At 45.9% G+C, this 14,449-nt stretch overlaps 1 protein-coding gene across 6 annotated transcripts in view; it reads left to right on the top strand.

The window, feature by feature from the left end:
• Positions 1–10,191, top strand: part of SMARCD3 (SWI/SNF related, matrix associated, actin dependent regulator of chromatin, subfamily d, member 3) — a 67,224-nt gene extending 57,033 nt beyond the window's left edge. For all 6 annotated transcript variants that reach the window (XM_064162664.1, XM_064162666.1, XM_064162667.1 and 3 more), the window contains 5 exons: positions 28–125; positions 4,093–4,228; positions 6,322–6,444; positions 8,100–8,201; positions 8,300–10,191. In XM_064162664.1, the coding sequence (XP_064018734.1) occupies positions 28–125; positions 4,093–4,228; positions 6,322–6,444; positions 8,100–8,201; positions 8,300–8,353 (513 nt within the window). In that variant the 3' untranslated portion in view covers positions 8,354–10,191. The remainder of the gene's footprint in view (positions 1–27; positions 126–4,092; positions 4,229–6,321; positions 6,445–8,099; positions 8,202–8,299) is intronic.
• Positions 10,192–14,449: the final 4,258 nt, after the last annotated feature.

The raw sequence follows: 14,449 nt of genomic DNA, 5'->3' as shown, positions 1-14,449 counted from the left end.
AGGGTAACATGCTGTATTGTTTTCCAGATCTTTGACTGTCCACGACTAAAGTTTTCTGAAATTCCTCAGAGACTCACTAACCTGCTGCTGCCACCAGACCCTATAGTGATAAACCACATCATCAGGTAAGCTCAGCACTGCTGTGTGGCAAACCATCACTACATAAAATACACAAGCAGTAGCAGGGACCAGAATCCAGTTGTGTGTAACTTCCAGTACCTTGGACTTTACTGTGTGTTCCTTCTCTGTGTCACTCAGGCCTGTATATGTCATTCTGCTCTGGTAAGACCTCGGCTGGAGTACTGCCTCCAGTTCTGGAGTCCTCAAGACAGAAAGGACATGGATCTGATGGAGCAGGTCCAGAGGAAAGCCATGAAACTGATCAGGGAGCTGCAGCACCTCTGCTATGAGGACAGGCTGAGAGAGCTGGGGTTGTTCAGCCTGGAGAGGAGAAGGCTTTGGGGAGACCTAACAGTAGCCTGCCAGTAGCTGAAGTGGCCTACAAGAAGGCTGCAGAGGGACTGTTTGCAAAGGCCTGCAGTGATAGGACAAGGGACAATGGTTTGAAATTAGAGAAGATTTAGATTGAATGTTACAAACAAGCTCTACACCATGAGGGTGGTGGAACACTGGAACAGGTTGCCCAGGCAGGTAGTTGAGGCCCCCATCTCTGGAGGTATTCAAGGTGAGGTTTGACAAGACTCTGGGCAACTTAATCTAATGGAGGCTGTCCCTGCTGGCTGCAGGGGGGGCTGGCCTAAGTGACTTTGGAGGTCCCCTTCAAACCAACCCATTTTGTGATTCTGAATTATTATATAACTCTGAATTATTTTCCACAGAATGACACCAAATCTCTTAGAGTATGCAACCAACTTTTATCCCTGCTAGAATACCATTGAGAGTTGATCTCTCCTAAGGGGAAAGGAATGAGAATTTGAATCCACTTAGAGGGGTAAAACCAGAATTGGGGTAAGGTACTGTACCTTGTGGGCAGTGATTCTAATCACTGAGTTGTTATGTAAAATGTACAACAGTGTTACAGTTTCCTGTACAGTGGCCAGTCCATGCACGCTCTGTTGGGATGGGGTCAGCTGTTTGGGTATTAGTTTTACTCCAAGAATGCCAAACCTGTCAGAGATCTGGAGACATTTGCAATGAGCAATGCCTTGATTCAGAGAAGTCTGTCGTGACCAAGAAACTGAGCTTCTGCCACCCATGTCAAAACTGCCATAATTCTGGCACAGGAGATGAAATGCATCTTCCAGCACATTCCATATTAAAGTGACAGCTCGGGGTGGGGCATAAGCAGAGTTTTGGGGATTACAACTTTGCTGTTATTTCTTAAGTTACTTTGTGGTCTTAGTCAAACCTCTGATTTTGGGTGCTTAAACATTGTTGTTAATTGAGCATAGTGATTTGTTTTCCTACAGGATACTGGCAACAAATATTTCTGACTAGGCTTAAAATTGGGTTCTTTATATTAAAGTTGCAACATCTTTGCTAAGAAGTTTAAATATTACATAGGCTATCAATAAAATTGGCTTTTTGAGCATATAAACCAGAGTAATGGAAAAGCAGCAGATTAGTGGCTGAGTATCTGCTGTCATTGAAAGCAGCTTGCTGACCTGTGTGATGGACCAAAAAAAGAGCTGAGGTCCTCAGACATACATTGTCATTGACTTGAAGTAAAGTGACAAGGAACTGATGGTTATGGTTTCCCAGGGCAGAGAGATGGCAAGGAAGTTCTGGAGGCAGTTTGTTTTCTGGTAGCTACAAGCTGCAAAGCAGGACCTTCTGCAAAGCAGCGTTCTCTGACACACTGTGCGCCGTGCAGCATTGGCCAGCATCACCCTGCCTTGTGACATAATGCTGAGGAAAGAGGAAGCTTTCATTTCCTGAGAACCAGGGAATACTGTTGCAGTTGAGTCTTCACAGTCTGAAGTTAAGCTAAAGTAAATCTGGAAGTCTGGCACTGAATTTAAAGGAAGTAATTTTTAGACTCATAAAATGACAGATTAATGCAGAGTAGAAGAGTTTGCTATTGGTCACCTAGAGCTTCCCCCTCCCAGCTCAGAGCAGCTTCAGATGTTTAGGGCCCTAGGGCTGTTGAGCTTTAAACAGACAGATTTAAACATTTGGTTTTTAAGAGTGAAGGTAGTCAGCCACTGAAACAATTTGTCAGCTGCTTGTCCTGGTCTAACCCCAGCCAGCAACTGTGGCCCACATGGCCACTTGTTCAGCACCCCCAGGGCCTGGGGAAGAGAAATGGAAGGGTAAAAGTGAGGGTACTTGTAGATAAAGGTAGTGTAATAATTGAAATATAGTGACAATAGTGGTAATATTGTAATGAAAAGGAAAATGATAAAGAGAGAAAGAAAACACAAGAAGGAGAAGCAATACAAAGGAACACAGTTGCTCACCACCGACCAACCAATGCCCAGCCAGTCCCCAAGCAGCAGCCCTCTGCCAATTACCCCCTAGTTGTATTGCTGAGCGTGATCTCTGAAAGGGTCACCTGTCCCAGCTGTGTCTCTTTCCAGCAATCTGTGCACCCCCAGTCTGCTCACTGGCAGGGCGGGGTGAGAAGCAGCCCCTGGCACTGTCAGATGCTGCTCAGCAATAATCAGCACATCCCTGTGTCATCAAGACTTGTTTTCAGCACAGATTCAAACCCCAGCTCTATACCAGCTACTATGAAGAAAAAGAACTCTAGCTCAGCTAAAATGAGCTGCACACTGCTTCAGGGACTTCTTCATCACTAGTGACTTTAAACATCTGGGCTCTTCCCTTAGGGAAATCCTCAGGCCTGTCTTTTACAAGAAGGTCAACTGCATCACAGTTAATTCATTCTAGTTTTAGAGGATGTGTACAGAGCCTAAAATGTGAGCTGCTCTGTACTCATTCTAGAAACAGAAGTGTTTTAGAGCCACTCCTCAGACAGCAGCTGCCCCTCCTTTCTGAAAAGGAAACAGTGGGGTTGAGGTGGAAATGAAATGAAGATGAAAAGAATGCTTCTAATCTTGGTAAATATTTTGAATGTTAGGCAGACTCCAAGATAACTGAAAGGGTTGTCAAGCCCTGGACCAAGCTTCCTGGGAAAGTGGTGGAGTCATCATAGAATAATTTAGGCTGGAAGGGACCTCAAAGATCATCTAGTTCCAACCCTCTGCTGTAGGCAGGGACACCTCCCACTAGAACACCATCCCTGGAGAGATTTAAAGGCTGCATGGATGTGATGCTGAGGGACATGGTTTAGTGGTGACTTGACAGTTTAGGGTTTATGCTTGGACTCAACAATCTTAAAGATCTTTTCTAACCTAAATGATTATTCTGTGATTCTATACAACATGTTGCCTATTACTGAAATATTCTTCAGTGCCCAAGGGGTGATAAATAGTTATGCCAAAACCACATCAGGGCCAATTCTGGATATTGGAAACCAATTGATACTACCTGTAGTAGAAAATGGAGTTAATGGATGTTACATCTTGGGGAAGAGTCAGTATAGCTTCTGAAATGAGAAGGCATGACTGGCTGTGTTCTTTGAAGAATTAAGCAGGCAGCTTTACAAACAAAGTCTTGGTCTCCAGATTCACTGCTATCTTTTAAGAAGCTGCTGGGAATTGTTACAGTGCTGCCAAAACAGGGACAGTGCTAGGAATGATTAGAGAAGGACCTGAGAACCAAGTACAGCACCAGACCTGTGCCTTGCATCCATTGTACAGTGCTGTCTGCCCCATCTCAAAAGAGCCTCAGTCAAGCAGAGGCCATAGCAGCATGTTTTTTACCACTGGGGATTGCTTTGGAGGCAGATTTATAGCAGCTCTCAGGAAGATGTTGGGCAGTTTAATCAAGACTCTGTCCATTAGTAGCTACTGAAGATGGCCTGGACAAAAGCTCTGTTTCAAAAGTCTCTTGAGTTCTGACTGGTGAGAGATGAGAGGATACACAAACGGGTAAAGGTGTAACCTGCTCTAAAACTCTTCTCATAGCATCTGCACCAAGCTTTATGGAAGAGTATTCTGGGCTGGATGAGTATTCATTCTGATTCATTGTGGCAGTTCTCATGATCTTCTGTTGTGCTCTCCTTAGTGTTGACCCCAACGATCAGAAGAAGACGGCTTGTTATGACATAGATGTAGAAGTTGAAGACCCATTAAAGGGACAGATGAGTAGTTTTCTTCTCTCGACAGCTAACCAACAGGAGATTACAGCATTGGACAACAAGGTACTAGCCCAGGAGTCAAGTATCATGTGACATCTCTACTTATTGTGCACCTTCATGCAGGTTTGGTGTCACTCATCAAAGACAGTAGCGCTATGAGGCAGGGACTTCTCAACTGGATGTGCTCCTAAGGGATTGATCAGCTACATGCAAAGGGAATACAGAGGGTGGAGTGGTATTGCCCTTTAGGACTTCATCCAGGGCCTGACAGTTGTTGAAGTGATAGAAGCAGAGTTTCACAAATAGTATAGTGAGTCCCCTGGCATTCAAGAGTCATCTGAACTGTTTGACTTTTTGTGGAGGGGTCATGCTAGTTTGCTGAATTACTATGAGGCAAAGCTAAGAGAGTCTTATACTCCAGGTGTGTTTTGTGCATGCATGGTTGCAGTACAGCTCTCTGCAGTAGGTGCAAATATGGAAAATGCGTGGCAGAAAAATCACTTGGAGCAGCTTGGCAGGCTTGTTTCCTGTGTTACTGAAGGAGGATCGTGTGGACTTCAGGTGATAGTCTTAGGCCAGTGGTGAACTCCACAGATTGCATTAGAGTTCATATCCTGGGGCTCTTAGCCGGCTTTTGGCATGTGTGGGTGGCTGATTTGGCTTGATAAGGGATAAGCAAAAGTGGCTTCTCAGGGCAAGGGAGTTAGGTGTGGCATTGTGGACCAGAGATTATTTCTGTGACATACAGGCAGGCCCAGTTCCTCCTTGTTTGCCTCTAATGTTAAACTGGTCTTTGTGCAGTCTTAAAGGGAGTGTTGGACACTAGCAGTCCTATGAGTTCTGGTGACTGTTGCAGCAGGTCTCTTGAGAAAGGTCCTTTGCAGCAGGGCAATTGCTCAGCCAGTTGGTTCCCAACCCACAGAGGCTTGCTTGCAGCACACACTGGATTGTTCTGTTTCCAGTCCAGCTCACCCTTTCCCACGTCTGCCTTACATCTTTTTTTGAGCTTTTGCTACAGCAGAGGGCAAGCTGCGATTAGTGAGTCAACAGGCACCGACTGCAGCGTTGGTGTCATCGCTACCATTTCCTGCTGTGCTGCCACAGAGTCCTCTAGTGGAAACTCGGTGCATGCCATCAGAGTTCTCTTCAGCATGACTGCATCGTTTTCCCAAATAAGGAATGAGTTTAAGTTGACAGCAGCTCTCTTCTGTTAACATACCACATAGCTGTGCCTGCCTCAGTGGGCTCGATGGCACAGCCAAATCAAGGGAGGATTATTTTCTCCCACAGCAGCTGTTTTGGCAAAACAGATGTACACATGAAATTAGAGAAGCCAACTTTGCAATCTCAGACTGGAATTTTAGAGGAACAGTGTAGCCCAGGTTTGCTTTTCTGTGTGTTTATGTGCAAATGATTCATTAACTGTCTTTCCAATTACTATACTTGATTATTTTTTTTAAATCCAGGTTGATTGTAGGACCTCAACTTCTCTTTGGAGCCTTCATTCTTCCTTGCTGGTTAATGCCTGTTTCTTTCATAATGTTTCTCATTTTCTAAAAACCTTCCACACTTATTGTTCACACTCCTCTTCTTTGTGCAACCAGTGTGATTTAAATAGTTATCTTGTAGGAAGAGGTCTGGATGTCATGAGTTTGTTGAACTCAGACTCAATCAAGCCCTTCTTAGAACTGTTAAGGATCACAGAAGTGTACTGAAGATGTGATGATGATTTACCAGGGGAACAACTGCTTTTCTGCACTGGGCACTGCTTAAAGACATATTTATATAGCAGCTTTCCTGAGAAATCCCAGACTTGGCAGGAAGATTGATTACACACAGGAGGTTCTTATGTTGACTTACTGTGAGTTAGCTCTTCAGTATTGTATGCAGCATGACACTCAGCAGCCCAGCACAGGAGAAGAAGGATTCTGCACATCCTTGTATTGCAGAAATTACTAGTGAAACCAAAATGTAATTCCCAGGTTGCAGTTAACTCCTTCTTTGAAGGGTAAAAGCTATGGTAACCTGCACAAGTCTGTGGTGTAGATATGTCACCCTTGTTTACAAGAAACAGAAAGATGCTGATGAGGCTGACCCCAGGGTCAGCGGAGCATGGGAGGAATTAAGTGACATCTGCTGTGTTTTTTCCCTGTCAGATTCATGAGACAATCGAATCCATAAACCAGTTAAAAATACAACGTGATTTCATGCTGAGTTTCTCCAAAGACCCCAAAGGATACATTCAAGATCTTCTCCGGTCCCAAAGTAGGGATCTTAAGGTGAGCTAAGGTTGGAAGAAGAAGGAGCAGGGTAACCACAGCCTAAGAATTTTATCTAAATGCATGCAGAATGTATAGCTACACCATCCAGGACAGAAAATGGGTGGAAGGCAGGCAGGCAGTGAAATGCTGGAATCCCAGAGCAGACTGTATGCAGGAAGGACAGTCCAGGCTGTATTCCACTTGCAGTGGAAGAGCAGTGCTTGTTGGGGGGTGGTTGGACAGTGAGATTGAAGTGCAGGGCTGTAGTGGTGTGCTCTGTAAAGCTGAAGCTACAGCAAATTCATCAGGAGCATTCCATAGTGCAGTAACCCAGTTTGGGTGGTTTGTTCATCCTTTAGTCTTCAGAAATAGGTTAAATATCAGCTGCCTTTGGAGCTTAGCTTTGGCACACACAAGAAATGGAGTGTGAAGGACATCAGCTGTTTGCCAGCAGAAATGAACAATCTGTTCCTCGTATGGTTGCATAGTTTGTGTCTTTAGCCTGTGGTGTGAGGGGATTCCATGGGATTATTTTAATAAAATCATTGTGTCTTTCACATGTAATTGTTCATAATCTTCACAAAAATGTACTGCTAAGGTTATCATCATTTATATCGTGTTCAAAAGTGGCCAGGCATCAGAAAGGATGTTTGAGGAGGGCAGTCTTTAGCTTGCAGAGCTTACAAGGTGAGGTGGTGTGGAGCTTCTCTGGCTGCACACACAGAGCAGTTGTCCAGTGTTCTCCCTGACAACCAGTCCCATAAGGGCCTCTGCTATAATGTCCTGCTCTGCTGGCATCAGAACTGTGGTAGCACATTGTCACTCTGCAGAAGATGATGATAGTTTTATTGATTCTGTGATGCTGGAGAGTTAGCCATCAGAATTTTATTCTTCTATAAAACCACAGAGTGCTTTGGGTTGGACCAGACCTTTAACAACCACTTAGTTCAGACCTCAGTGCCACAGGCAGGGACACTTTCCTCTAGAGTAGGTTGCTCACAACCCTATCCAACCTGACTTTAAACACCTCCAGGCATCCACAACCATTTTGGACAACCTGTTCCAGTGCCTCACCACCCATACAGTGAAGAACTTCTCCCTAATATCTAATCTATATGTGTCCTCTTTCAGCTTGTCCCTTCACCACAGGCCTTGCTGAAGAGTCTGTCTTCATCTTTCTTATAGACCCCTTTAAATATTGAAAGGCCACCAGAAGGAACCCCTGGAGCCTACTCTTCTCCAGGCTGAACAGCCCTAGCTCTCTCAGCCTGGCCTCACAGCAGAGGGCTTATGTGAACACATTAACATTTTCAAGCTGTTACTCTAGGTGTGGATAACTACTGAGACTCTTTAGATGCATGAGCTAATAAACTATACAGCACCAGGGAGCTTTTCCTTGGCTCTGGAACCAAGCTGTCAAACTCTTAGATGTTGTGGCACTTAGCCTGGACAACTGCTGGTGTCTAGAATTCTGTGGCATAGGGTTAGGAGCTGTTCACAGTTGGTTTGGTAGGAAGCACACGTGCTGTTCACTGGCCATTTGCCTTGGGCTTAGAGAGCAGTCCTGAACATTCTCAGGGTAGTAATGTAGATCAGCTTTGACTCTAGGCAAATCTGAATAGTCTCTGTGTGGTGGAAGAGCTACAGTGAGCAATGTTCTTATTTTGTCACAGGTGATGACTGACGTAGTTGGAAACCCAGAGGAAGAACGCAGAGCTGAGTTTTATCATGAGCCATGGTCTCAAGAGGCTGTGAGCAGATATTTCTACTGCAAGGTATGAAGGAATTATCCACACTGCCGACTTATAAATGAACCTTCCTGCCACTGAACAATTGAATCTGCTGCACTGTACAGTCTCTCTTTTTCTTTCAGATCCAGCAGCGCCGGCAGGAACTGGAACAATCTCTGGGAGTGCGCAACACATAAGCACTGCTCACAGGATCCCATTGGCATCACGACCACCAAACCAGTGGACTTCTCAGTGTTACTTAGCTCACTGTTACACATGGACCTGCTTCCTGACTGGATGAGAGTGCACCATCAACACACCAGTCAGAACACCAGCTTTAGAGTGACCTTTGAAAACCTTGCCCGTGGAGGGTGTCTCAAACCACTCCAGGCCAGAGACAGCAGCATACAAGTGTCAGTGTTACAGGAGGTGAAAGGTTCATTCATCAACGCACATCATTAAGTTTTAGTGGAAAGTTCAGACACTACACAGCAAATCCTATTGGGCTATGCACAGAATCATGGGTGGCACTGGTGGGGGAGGTTGAGTTAGGTGTTACAGGAGACTACAGATGTAGAGAAAGCAATGCAGTCCTCACCTTGTGTTATCTGAGAGTCTCAAGTAGTAACTTCTCTGGCATTAGACAAGATAGTCTTTCTTAGAGCTGTGGAATAGCTTTGTACTCCTGAACTCAGTTTTTATTCCAGCTGGAGCAGTGCAAGAAGCCATCTCGCCACAAGAAAGAGCAAACTAGGAGGATTTTCATTCCTGGAATAAAGAGCTCCTCTGGAAGAAAGAAATCTAGTCAGGACATCTCTTCTGCAAACTCTAGTACTTTCTCTTTCCCTTGCCCCTGCAGTAGAAGAAAGACTGACTCCCTGTCACTACATGGGCACAATCAATGTGCTGTACTGAGAGGAAGAGAACTGTCCCTGGGGAAACTGCTTTTAAGGCACCATTAGCATTGGTGGTGGTAGCAAAGCTGAGACTGAGGCAAGAAATGAGGCATTCTGAGAAAATGAAAATAACTTAATGGTGCTTTGGTGATGCCTTCCTTGAGCACAGCAGCTATAAACAATAAGCATATGTGTAAAATAGGAGACTTCTTAATTGTTTCTGTGTGCCAGGAAGGGACCAGCACTGAGAAGAATTTCCCTAGTTGTTCAGTTGCTGCTGTATCCGAGGAGCTTAACTCCATACTATGTGGCATTTTTCTCTTTGCTTCAAGATGTTAAGAGAGTCCCTGGGTTTAGTCTCACTTTTTGATCATAGGTAAATTGCCTCAGACTATGAATTGTTTAGTTCTCCTGTATGTGACATGTACTGGTTACAGAGGATGCTCTTGAGTTATAAAGCACTGTCAGCCTTAAGTAGCACAGAGAACATACCCCTTGGAAACCACAAATCCAGACTATGGGAATTTACACCATATTCACTTGGAAGCAGGGACACCTTCGACAAGTCCTTTCCCCCCCTTATGTTTTGTAGTGCATAGATTAGTTTGCAACATATGGCCCAACATGTTTTCTACTCCAAAAATGAGCTGCCAAAGCTTAACTCTGTCCAGATGATGCGGCACTCAAAATCCTCTTCTAGGTTACTCCTTTTCATCTCCTTTCTTGGAAAGAGAATCCAATTCAAATGTGGTGCAGAAGGGAGGCAGCTCTTCTGAATAATACATTTTGCTGTAGTCTTGTCCTTTTCTCTTGTGCTGTCTTTGCCAATTTCTTAGTTGAACTCAAAAGTTTCTTCTGTTCAGTCACAGAAGGGATAATCTTCTGACCCTTTCTCTAACATCTCTTCTTTCACATTAATAGTGCCATAGCTTTTACTCTGTCTGTTGTATTCAGAGATGTCTTGGAAAATCCACATTTGCTTGCAGTCACAGGATGGCAGCAGCACTGCCCTGCGAAACCAGGGCTGTGAGGAGCAGTGTGGCTGTGTCTCTTTGCCTGAGGCCTGCTACAGAAAGGGCTTTCTTTGCAACTTCCTTTGTGTTAAAACCTCTTTTTACACTAAAACATGAAATCCTGCAGTCTTCAACTGAGTATAGTGAGGGGCTGTGAGACTGCCATTGAAATCTTACTTTAGGACTCCACTTGGAGGACTACAAGCAAGCACTGGGAGGGAAAACAGTGGGGGTCATCTGCTACTGTGCTTCCATATTTATTATGCTGCTGTGTCAGTTGTGTGCATGCTGTCCAGTGTATAAAACTATTTTCTGTGTGTGGTAAACAGAGCAGCTACAGTCAGGGGATGCTTTCAGTCTCCAGGAATAAGAAATGCAAAGGAAGATGAGCAAGGATTTGAGAAGGGCATGGGATTAAGTGGTAGATATCCACAGGATGCCTGCTGGGGAGTTCTCCTTCCTGAGAGCTTTCCCACTGATGTGGTACAGAGATATTTAATTTGTACCACTGCTGGCAGTGGAACAGAGTCCAGCCTGCTTTTAGAATCTCTGTGTAGAATTGATTGGATTGGTCTGTTTCCAAGTCTTTCTCAGCAAATTAATGAAACTAATGTGGTGTTTGTGCCCAGCATTCACAGGACACCACCGGAAGGTGATTTTGTGTTAAGCACCTGTGCGTATGCCTGAGTCAGTTGCTGTAGATGGCACTGGCAGTCCACACCCTAAATTCTGGCGTCCCACTCTCCATATGCTTACTGTACCTACAAAGACTGGTTAAACTGGGGCTTGAGATTTTGATGCTTTTTTTCCTGTGTTAAGAAGGAGTTCAGGCCTTTCAAGTCCCAAGAGTGCACCCAGAAGCTTGTTTGCTTGCAAAAAAAAAAACATTATCTTTGAAGATAGATAAGGAAGCAATATTTGGGAGGAACTGGACCAAATGCTGCTTGAGCATATGAAAATGAAAGGCAGTGATGCTGAACAGGGCTGTCGTGGCAGAGAGTGAATGACAAATTCATTTGAAGGTCAGAATGGTTCTCTTTTTGTGTGCATAAAGATGAACATGAGACAGCAATGGGTGCTTGCAGCCCAGAAGGCTGATGGCATTCTAGGTTTCATCCAGAGAAGCCTGGCCACCAGCTCAGAAGTGATTCTGCCACTTTGCTTTGGTAAAGACCTCACCTGGAGTACTGTCTTGAGTTCTGAAGTCCCCAACACAGGAAGGACATGCACCTGATGGAGTAGGTCCAGAGGAGGGCCACAAGAATGACCATGGAGTTGGAACACCTCTCCTATGGGGCCAGAGTGAGGGAGCTGGGGCTGTTTAGCATGGAGAAGGCTCTGGGGAGACCTAATAGCAGCCTTCCAAGTAGCTGAAGTGGGCTACAAGGAGGCTGCAGAGGGACTGTTTGCAAAGGCCTGCAGTGATAGAATGAGTGGGATTTGTTTGAAATTAGAGGAGATTTTAATTGGATGTCAGGAACGAGTCCTTTACCACGAGGGTGGTGGAACACTGGAACAGGTTGCCCAGGGTGATAGTTGAGGCCCCATCCCTGGAGATATTCAAGGTCAGGCTTGACAACCTGCTCTAGTGGAGGATGTCCCTGCTGACTGCAGGACTAGATGACTTTGGAGGTCCCTTCCAACCCAAGCCATTCTGTGGTATTATGTGCAGGGTACTGTTGGAAGCAGCACAGTCCAGGGGAGGGAGTGGGCTTTGTGTGCATGGGTTAGGTACACACAGAGAGAGCCAGTCTGGACTTGGCTGTAGCCTAGGAAAGGGGCTTGCAGGACAGAACAGAGGAACTTTGAGACATTGCCAAAACATTCTGCACTCTTCCCAAGAGGGATTCAGTTGCTCCACATAGGAAGGTTAGTCGTTGTAGTGCAGACATTGTTTCAGCTGGGTGTTGTACACTATATTGTTCTGTGGAAGCAGAGTGGAAATATAACTGCATATATCAATATTGGTGCAGGCCCTAGGGCTCCTCATTTTGCCAAAATGTTCATCAAGTATTGGAATTTTTGTTAGGCCATTTTTTTGTGTTGAGAACATTTATATGGCAATGCAAAGAGATGAGGGGGAAGAGAAAGCTCTTTTTTTTTTTTCCTGAAGAAAGAGGTCTCCTTTCTGTAACTGCTCTGTTGTTTAATAGGATGTATCTGTTCTGCCAGATCCTGTATGATAAACACCTTTCCCAATCTCATTGAAGAAAGGAACTCCATGAAAAAAATACAACCGTGGGTTTGTGAGAGTGAGCAAATACATGTATAAAGGGGAGAAAGAGAGGGAGGGAAGCTCTCTCTGCTCTGTAGCCACCGTATCTTCATTGTATGATGCCGAGTGATTCGTAGAGAAGCTTTTAACAATAAACACTTTGTTTCTTTGTATCTCTTGCACTAAACTCTCTTTTTTTTCCTTGGTCTTAACAAAGGCAGGTGCAGCTGCCTGATAATATTCTTGAGTTTTGGGATTTCTGTTTCCAGGGACATGGATCTATAGCTTTTAATGGCACCTGACAAGGGTGGGAACCATCGCTTTTTAGATCTTTTTTACATGAATTAATTTTTTGGGGGCTGGATTTTATCTTTAGGCAGGGTCTGGCTCCTCTCCACATCAGTTGCTTGGAATCATTTATCATTATCATTGTTTTCAGTTGTAGTTTAAAAAAACAAGAGTTGGCAGCTGGGGCTAGAGCTTGGATGCTGATGTTTAAATAGAGACAAGAAGTGTAAATGTTTATGCCATACACTGTTTCTAAAATGCCTATAAATGCTGCTTGTAGCAAGAATGTAAAACCTCGACCTTGCCCTCTAAATATCTATTGCAGACAGAGAAACACTTTCAAAAGCTTCCTCCCTCTTCTCATTTTCCCCCTTCTTACATCGCAATTTGGGGATGATTGCCCAAACAGAATCTTTGCTCTGCAGGGCTGCACAAGCCTAGCAGAGTCATCATCATGGCACAGAAATGCCCTCAAGCCCCTGGCTCAAAAAAAAGCCTTTGGAGGTCAGAATCAGACGAAAGGTCGATTTCTGCTGTGTTGCGGGTGGGTCTTGCAGTGTTGGTCTGGAGGAGGCGAACGGCAGCAAAGGAGCTGAGCTGCTCACCCCGCATAGGGGCAAGAGCTAACCCCTCAGTGTCGGTGCTGCCACCCGGTGTTCAATTGTCGATACTGCAGCTCTGAGGCGGCGTGTTCCCCTCTCAGTGTCAGTGCTGCCACCCGGTGTTCAATTGTCGATACTGCAGCTCAGCAGCGGCCAATTCCCCCCTCGGTGCTCGGTGCTGCCACCCGGTGTTTGATTGTCGACACTGCAGCTCAGCAGCGGCGTGTTCCCCTTTCAGTGCTGCCACCCGGTGTTAAATCGTGGGAACTGCAGTAGTGCTGCGGTGTGTGCCGCCCCATCGTACTCAGCGCTGCTGCCTCGCTATTCAGTACCCTGTATTGAATTGTATGCTCGAAAATTCGTGAGGCGATTGAAAAATATTGAAACCGTAGGTATTAGCGTGAGGAGTTAAACAGGCAGAAACGCGTTCCGTGCGCTGTAGAGCCGCGAGTTGCTATGGCAGCGGAGACACGCGTCGCCATAGACTCCGCGCATGCACCCTAGGGAGCCGCTGTGCTACGAAGTCGATGCATTCGCTGTGGAGCTAAAGCTGAACTGATCCGAAGCGACCCGGACAGAGCCAAGCCTGCCTTTCGCATCTGGCCGCTGCCGCCTTCGGGGGAGGCCTTCGCTCTCCAACCGCGGGGGCACACGCGGCAGAGATCCTCGGGATGGCTCTGCCGCTGGAGCGGAGTGGTCCCGGAGAGGCCAAGACTCAGCGTCTGGCAGGGTTCCGAGCAGCCCCGGGTGCCTGCGAGCCGCCGTCCGCTGGAGGGGTCGGGAAAACCTCACACCGTGACTGAAAAGGGTTCGTTCTCTTTTCCGCACAAGGATTCAGCAAAGCAATTCATCAGGTGGGACGCATCTGAGACATTGCAGAACAACTCCTCTGAGTATCTGGAGTATACCTGAGAAGTTCCTGCCTGATAATAAAGAGGAATAAGCACTCGGTGTTTTTTATGTTGCATTTTCCATCCAGCTGTATCCTAAAATCTCTCCACTGTGTCGGCGCTGGAGCAGATCTCACCCTGCCCACCGGCCTCAGCGGGTCCGAAATCCTGCCGCTGAGAGGCACTGTCGGAGAGGCGATGCGGGCTGGGAGCGCAGGCGCCGCACCGCTTGCAGCCTCCGGGCAAGCTTGCTCTGGGGCTGGAAGGGCTGTAGACGAGCCAAGGAAGAGGAAAGTGTACTCAAGCTAAAACCAAATCTCTTAGCAGAAAGTGCCAGCAAAGACACATTCAAAAAGATGTGCTGGGCTAGAAACTGGAGCAGCCGAAGT

This window comes from Pogoniulus pusillus, chromosome 23, assembly GCF_015220805.1.
Source record: "Pogoniulus pusillus isolate bPogPus1 chromosome 23, bPogPus1.pri, whole genome shotgun sequence".
Taxonomy (NCBI): Eukaryota; Metazoa; Chordata; class Aves; order Piciformes; family Lybiidae; genus Pogoniulus; species Pogoniulus pusillus.
The sequence above is the reverse complement of the archived record's forward strand: the minus strand, read 5'-3'. Positions and strand labels throughout refer to the sequence as shown.